Below are 7,907 nucleotides of genomic sequence, written 5' to 3'. Positions count from 1 at the left end.
TTTCCATTAGGGTCTGAGGGAAGATGGTAGTCAAGATGGTGATAGTTATGGTTTCACAAAATGTGTAGAGTAGGTAAGAGTAATGTGAGGGAGGCAGGAACCAAAAATGAGAGAACTGACCAAAGACACAGGTTTGTAACACTGGGAAGCAGTTAGCCTATTCATTTCTCCTCAGAGAAACCCCTCAGCCTTGGAGATGAGAGACAATGGCAAGATAGTAAAGGAATTCCTGGAAGAAGAATCATGTAGTCTCAGGAGAAGAAGGAGTCACCTGGCCCAAGAGATGGCAATAGCTATAGGTAATGGTGGAGTGGTCAAAATTCTTGGACTCAGCCTCCTAGAAAGAGTTCCTGACCCAGGAGCCAGAGAAGCACCAAGGAATAGATTCTCAAAATGGCACAGCAAACCATGGAAGAACCTGCCAATGCCACCATGTTTATGATGTAGTGTGTTTCCCTAAGAGAACTTCAACCACGGGGTGGCATTGGGACCCTGAAGAAAGTAGCTATATATTGTGCCTTCTTTGCTTGTGCTTTCTTTTCTGTTGAGTGAAATGAAGGTGGTTCTGTATCTGATAAATATTGTTAGTTCTAATACTTGCATAGGGGCTGAAGGTGCTCTTACATCTGTGGGAACTGAGACATCAGCAAATTCTGGTGTTTCTTGGAAAACATAAGTCAAAGAGTGATTTATGGAGGTTCTATTAGACTGTGAGCTCCTTGAGGGCAATGCTGTCTTTTTGTATCCTGAGGGCTTAGCCAGGACCTAGAACATTTTTTGTTGTTGTTTTTCAGTCATGTCTGACTCTTTGTGACCCCATGGAGTTTTCTTGGCAAAGATCCTGGAACCATTTGCCATTTCATTTCTCCAGCTCATATTACAGATGAGGAAAGTGAGACAAATATGGTTAAGTGACTTGCCCAGGGTCATACAGCTAGTAAATGTCTGAGGCTGCATTTGAACTCAGAAAGGTAAGTCTTCCTGAATCCAAGCCCAGAGCTCTATCCACTTCACTACCTTGCTGTCCCCTAGAACAAAGTAAGTGCTTAATAAATAATTATTATTTGTTGACTGATCTCAAAATTGAAACAGGCCATTATAAGCCTAGAGTTAAGGGTATGGATACATAAAGATTTGTTGCCATCTCAAAATGTGATGATATTCTAAGGTCCATTTCTCCTCAGAGGAATACACCTCTGATCTTATAACAAATGTCAGTGAGGAAATGGTATTTGATAAATAAGAAATATACTCTAAATCATCAATATTCTGTCAAGGGAGCTTTTCCAACATTCAGCTTTTCCAGAAAACTTCCCAGCTCTCACCTGCTTTCCAAAGGCTGATTTAATTTCTGACCTGGTTTTGGTGTGAACCTGTCAAAAGCAAGAAGAAACCCCAAATTAACCCCAAGAGTAGAATGTACTATAGGTCTCTGACAGAGACAAACAAAATCATTACCTTCTCAAGGGAAAAATAAAGCCCAACTCTCACTGGAATATGGTTTTCCAAGACCCATTAGTCCCTATAATAGAGCAGAGAGCCTTCATTAGGGAAACTAAAATAGAAGAGGAAAAAAACATTCCTATAATAACAGCTCACATTTCTCTAGGACTTTGTAATTTACAAAGTACTTTTGTTACAACCCTAGGAGAATAGTGGTGCAAGTGTTATCTCCATTTTACAGATGAGAAAACTGAGTCTCAGAGAAAGGAAATGACTTTCAGCTAAAGTAAAAAATTCAAACCAAGGTCTTGTGATAGTAAGACCTCTTTTTACCACGTCTTTGTTTTAGGGTAAAGTAATAGGGATAAGGATATGCTCAATATTTAATTGAAACAAGGGACTTCCTGATGAGAAAATTCCTACTACCTATGCAGGTTGCCATCTTTTCTGCAATTTATATCTTGGAGAGTTGCCTAGAGAATGGTGTCAAACTCAAATAGAAACAGGGACAGCTAAACCTTACGTAAGAATCCTGTGGATCATATATTGACTTGGAAAACTACTTATTAACATTATCTGTGTTCTATTGTAGTTTTATTTATTTTGTTCAGTGTTTCCCAATTACCTTTTAACCTGGTTTGGGTCTCACTCAGGAGTGTTGCTAGCTACCTGTTTGACACCTCTAGCCTAGAGCTGAGAAATGAAGTGGCTTGCCCAGGATGGCACAGATATTCTGTAGTGGAGGCAGAGGTTGAAAGCCAGGTCTTCCTATCTCTGGGGTCATCTCTTTGTGTAATATAAAATGCAACTTCTTGCCTAGGTGAAGCAAGAGAGAGAAATTTGGAAGGAAGAGTCTAATTGTGACTATGTGATCACCTAACCTCTTTAGCCTTCGGGTTCCTCAATTTTAAGGCCACCTTTGCTTCAGAGAAGGGTGAAACAATAATGTGGAACCTGAAGGACAAGGGAGAATTAGGGAACTTTCCATTTAGCTTCAGGAGCAACAGGAATGTGTAGAATTTGTAGAATCAAGCTGGTGTTAAGGTGACTATTCTCTAGCCTATCAATTTAGTGGGAGGTGGGGTCATTATCTGACTTTGATTCATGGGTCTGGTTTGGAAATGAGTCACCAGAAGGATTTCTTCAAACTTGGAAAAGGTAGAATTGACTAGGCAGGACTATTTGTTGTGATTATCTGAATTGTCCAAAACCCCCCAGACAATTACCAGAATTACAAGCTCAGAGATTGGAGCTTGTGAGAGGACCTGAGTCGTGGGAATGAAGCCCTTTATGCATAAATCCAGCATTTATAAGTAAAGTGGTCCAGAAATCCAAAGTTGATGATCTGCCTCCTCTCCCCGACAGGCACAGCCTGTTCTGTTCTACCAGGGCAATCTTAAACAAATAAATAAACCAGGCGAGCCAAAAAAAGGCAAGGTGACCACTTCCCTTCTGGGGCTGAAAAACACTAGGCTAGGCAGGTGTGATTGTGGCACCATCTCTCCAAGCAAATTGTCCCAGGGTTCTCCTGCCCCCTGGAACACACATAGCTTGGCTAATAAACTATAAGCTGATAGCTTGAGGTAAGAGCATAGATACAAACATATAAAGATTTACAAACAAGGTCACAAAAAGAATCCAGAGATACATACCCAGGCACACCCAGACACAAAGGGACACACCCACAGGAACACAAACACATTCTCACACACACACACACACACACACATTTGAAGACAAGGACCAGTCCGTCTCAGGTCCCAGCCTGAGCAACACGAACTTCTCAGTTAGCTTGCTTGTGGATGCTCTGATGGCAAGTGTAATCCCCTGGGCTGTCAGCGTCATCAGGGCTCAGAGACCCTCCACCTCCGCCTGCGTCTGCAGAGAAGAGGAGACTGGGCTCAGACTCGGAGACACCGGCGCTGTGGCAGTGACCAGGGAGAGCTTCAGGTAAGGAGAATGCCCACTCAGGACTCTGGTTTTAGCAGCAGAGGCTGAGCAGATGGGCCAAGGGAGCTGGACTTCTCAGGCACAGACTTAGAGGGAGCCTGCAAGGACTGGGGGAGTCAGCTCTGAAGCATCCATGCAGTGCGGGAACATGTCCATTGTGGGAATTGGGTTCCCAACAATCTCCCTGAAGGGTGAGGGAGCAGGGCAAAGGCAGTGAGGAGCAGACAGCACCCACTGTGGGAGCGTAGCTTCCCCCCACCATGAGGGTGTGATGGGCAGCAAGCTGACTATACTCTTCATCCAGAGTTTGGCCATCTTCAGTCCCTCAGAGCCACAAACTTTTTCCTCAGGTCTCTCGAGTCTGTGTTTTCTTGTCTGTAACATACGGCCAGCATGGGGACAGGGGAGCAGGGAAGGAGACCATCTCCCCCATTACCCACACACACACTTTGCTGCCTAGCCAGCCCCGATGCTTAACACCCAGCCTGTCACGTTCCTGTCTTGCTGGACAGCGCATTTCTCCTGCCAACACAATATCTCTGTTGCCAGGATTCCCTGTGGAATGTAATGATGACCCAAAAGGAGAAGCTACTTCCCCAGGTCACTGTAAGGTCTCTACTTTAGCAGAAGCAGGGGTGAGTATCCAGCTTACTTTGTGGAATTATGGAAAGTGAATGACTCAAAAGGAAAGGGATGTTCACAGGGAGTGAAGGGCAAAAAGCTTGACCTGTCTGCCCATGGAGGGAGGCTTGGAGGAGAATCATCATCTGTGTGTGAATCACTGGGTAGAGCAGAACGGAGAAAAGCAGGAAAGTGACAGCGATAGACAGAGCCATGCAGAGCTCCAGGATTTAATGGGGGGTTGAGATTTGAGGGTTCTGATTTATTCGGGTCTCTTTTGCTCTGTCTGAATCTTTATTATGGAATCTTTATCCTGGGAAAGGGGAGCTACTACTTTCAGCAGAGGAAGGAGGGAAGGGACATTTACTGTGATGTCTGAGCAGATTCTCAGACCTCAGAAATTTCTGGTTGTTTTCTTTATCAATGTCCAGCCCTCAATAACAAGCCATTCTGTTCATCCCTCCAGCCACTATGTGGAATATGGGGCAGGAACCATTAGCCCCATCACAGGTCATGATGGAGGATGACCAGCACCAACAGGCTGGGAACCTAGGGATGAGGCACGAGGACAATTGCTCTCTCTACAACATGACAGGAGGTGACTTTTACCCAGATAATAGCAGCCAGTCCAACTTCACCTTCCCAGAACAGTCTCTAGATTTCTATATCCTCCTCCCAGTGATGTACTCTGTTATTTGTGCAGTGGGATTAACTGGCAACACTGCAGTGATCTATGTGATCCTCAAAGCACCAAAAATGAAGACAGTGACCAACATGTTCATCCTAAATCTGGCCATTGCTGATGACCTCTTCACACTGGTGCTGCCCATCAATATTGCTGAACATCTCCTGCGCTACTGGCCCTTTGGTGAGCTCCTCTGTAAGATCATCCTGGCTGTTGATCATTACAACATTTTCTCTAGCATTTACTTCCTGACCGTGATGAGTGTAGACAGGTACCTGGTGGTACTGGCCACTGTCCAGTCTCGACGGCTGTCTTATCGAACCTACCGTGCTGCAAGAACCACCAGCATCTGCATCTGGCTCTGGGTGACCCTCATTGTCCTGCCCTTCTTCATCTTTGCCAGTGTCTATACCAATGAACTACAGATCAAGAGCTGTGGGCTAAGCTTCCCTCAACCTGAGAGGTTCTGGTTCAAGGCTAGCCGCATCTATACCCTGGTCCTGGGCTTTGCTATTCCTGTTTCCACCATTTGTATCCTTTACATTGGGATGCTTCACAAGCTGAGGACCATGAACCTAAATTCCAATGCTAGGGCCTTGAACAAGGCCAAAAGGAAAGTGACCATCATGGTCATCATTGTCCTTGCTGTGTGCCTCCTATGCTGGATGCCCTTCCATCTAGCAACCATTGTGGCACTGACCACAGACCTACCCCAGACCTCCCTGGTTATTGGCATTTCCTATTTCATCACTAGCCTGAGCTACACCAACTCCTGTCTGAACCCCTTCCTCTATGCCTTCCTGGATGACAACTTCCGAAAGAGTTTCCGAAAGATGTTGGAATGCAGAGCAACCTGAGCATGGCACGGTGGCCCCAGCTCCAACACCACACCCCCAGTCCCATCCCCTGTCAGCCCCTCCCAAGGGTCCAGACCCAACACTTGGGCTGTTTTGAAAACACTGTCAGCTTCTTGGTCTTTTGTCTTTCTTCGTATGCACAGTATTTAGCACAGTGCCTGGCACATACTAAGCACTTAATAAATGTTTTTGATGTAACTTGACTTTCAATGTTTCTCTATCACTTTTGTAGCTCTGGGCCCTCCTAAACAAAGGTTCCATTCAATCACAAAGGGACAATGAATGTTCCCATTTCGTTGGCAAACGGTCCTAGACTTATGTCATATTCCTATGTTGCCACCTGCTGAATAGCTTCAGGACAGCAGCCAGGTTTGAGGGCATTCTAGGTCCTGGGACAGAGTCTCTTCAACAAATTCCAAGTCCATCCCAGAAAGACTGGCCTGGACAAACTAGTAGAAACAAATCTACCCCACGGATCGACAAGGTAGAAAAATTCAAACCAACCCAGAGTATCCCAGATAAACTAGTTCAGACAGGCTGGATCTGTTCAGAGTAGGCTAGATGTCTATTTAGTCAATGTAGACTGACAATCCAGGCAAAGTGACCAAAATAGACCAACCCAGACTGATCATACTGGATCAGATCAGATAAACAGACCTGGACAGAGATTAAGCAATGTGAAAAGAATAGCATGGAGAAACTAGCACAGGCGTCTTACCCATTGCTTCTAGAGGCAAATCTTTTAAACAGAAGGACAGAGAAGGGAAGAAGAGTGGTGTCATTGTTTGTTCATCCTGCCCTTTTCTGAAGCACTTTGAATTCTACCCAAATGGCTCCTGATTCATGGTCTGGCCTCAGGCATTTATTAGCTGCTGGGGCTCTGTCATTTAACCTCTGTTTGCCTCAGTTTCTCAACTATAAAATGGAGGTAATAGCACCTACTTCACAGTGTTGGGAGGAACAAATGAGATATTAATAAAGTGCTTAGCACAGTGCCTGGCACATAGTAGGTACTATATAAATGCTCATTCCTTTCTCGTTCTCATGACTAAAATTTGGACACAATAGATTTCTTCTACCCCTAAAAGATGAAAAAGAAAATAAGAAAAGGGAGGCACAGAGCAAGATGAAAAAGATAGACTCCAAATAAAAATATATATAGATATAAAATATAAAGATATAAATATAAAAATGTAAAGAGAGGGGGGAGAGGGAGGGAGAAAGAGGAGAGAGAGAGAATCTCTGAATAAAATCTAAGAACATGTACCACAAAACTAGGACTTTTATAATGAGACCTTCCTCTCCCCTCTCCTTAGAAGTAAAACCTGGGCTTCCCCTTAACTCCTAGGATCATGGCCCCTCCTTCAAAATTTACTGAGATTTCTAAACATGGCAGGGGAGATTTAAGAATCCAGAGGCTACTTAAAGAAACTTTTCTTCGTAGGTACTGCTTCCCTAACCAGGAAAACTAAAGGTTGAGCCTGGCTTAAGTATCACTGCAATAGCAAGCCTGGCCTTTGGGAGGGCTCCCACCTATAAACCTATCCTTGTCACCTTATCCCATGAATTCCCCCTTGTGACCTCATCCTAGTGAACTATTTCACCTGTGATTTTTTCACTTTATCCCCATCACATAATTTTATCAGCAGCCCCCAAACACAAAGCATCCTGGTTCCATCACCACTACACATGCTGCCCTACAACATACCACCTAACCCAGCAGAGTGGACACCTGGGAGCACTGTGGCCCCACGGACATGGCAGGTCGGTAACCCTTATTTTCAGCCTATGTTTACTCCCACTCCTGCCTCCTGTGATTATGTCCACTCTCAGTCACTGGTCCTAGGGGCTAAAGGCAGAACCAAGGGAAAGGGGAGAAGACACCAGAGTCATCTGGTCTTGAGTGACACCCCAAATAAGGTAAGACTTATGCAATTAACTAATAGGAAGGTCATTGATGTACCTCCAGAGTCCCTCCCAGAGGCGACATTGGCCATGGCTGGATCAAAGAGGCCAACGTGGTGTCAGCTGTCAGATGAGAGAACTTGCTGGCCTGAGGGTGGGAAAGAGGCCCACAGGCAAAGCTCCAAAACAGAGAACTCTGTAGACTCTCCGTCTCCCCAACAAGAAAAAGTATGGAAGCTTTATTTAACTCTTAGGGCTCCCTAACCTCTCATTAATCCTCAGTGCCCTACTAATCCTTCTTTAACACCCCATATCACAACCCCCAGTGCTCCCTGACTCCCTAAGCCTTTTTTACTAACAACCACCCTCCTCTACCACTACCCTCGAACCCTCGAGCCCCCACCCCTTCCCAGACCCCACTAATCCCCAGGTCTCCTGGCTGCCTT

At 45.0% G+C, this 7,907-nt stretch overlaps 1 protein-coding gene across 1 annotated transcript; it reads left to right on the top strand.

The window, feature by feature from the left end:
• The first annotated feature begins 4,485 nt into the window (after positions 1 to 4,485).
• On the top strand, positions 4,486 to 5,556 carry NPBWR2 (neuropeptides B and W receptor 2). The gene has a single exon (XM_044661194.1). It carries the CDS (start codon positions 4,486 to 4,488, stop codon positions 5,554 to 5,556), a length of 1,071 nt encoding a protein of 356 aa, XP_044517129.1.
• The last annotated feature ends 2,351 nt before the right edge of the window (positions 5,557 to 7,907 follow it).

Source organism: Gracilinanus agilis, chromosome 2 (genome assembly GCF_016433145.1).
Source record: "Gracilinanus agilis isolate LMUSP501 chromosome 2, AgileGrace, whole genome shotgun sequence".
NCBI lineage: Eukaryota > Metazoa > Chordata > Mammalia > Didelphimorphia > Didelphidae > Gracilinanus > Gracilinanus agilis.
This window is presented reverse-complemented; position numbering and strand designations above follow the sequence as displayed.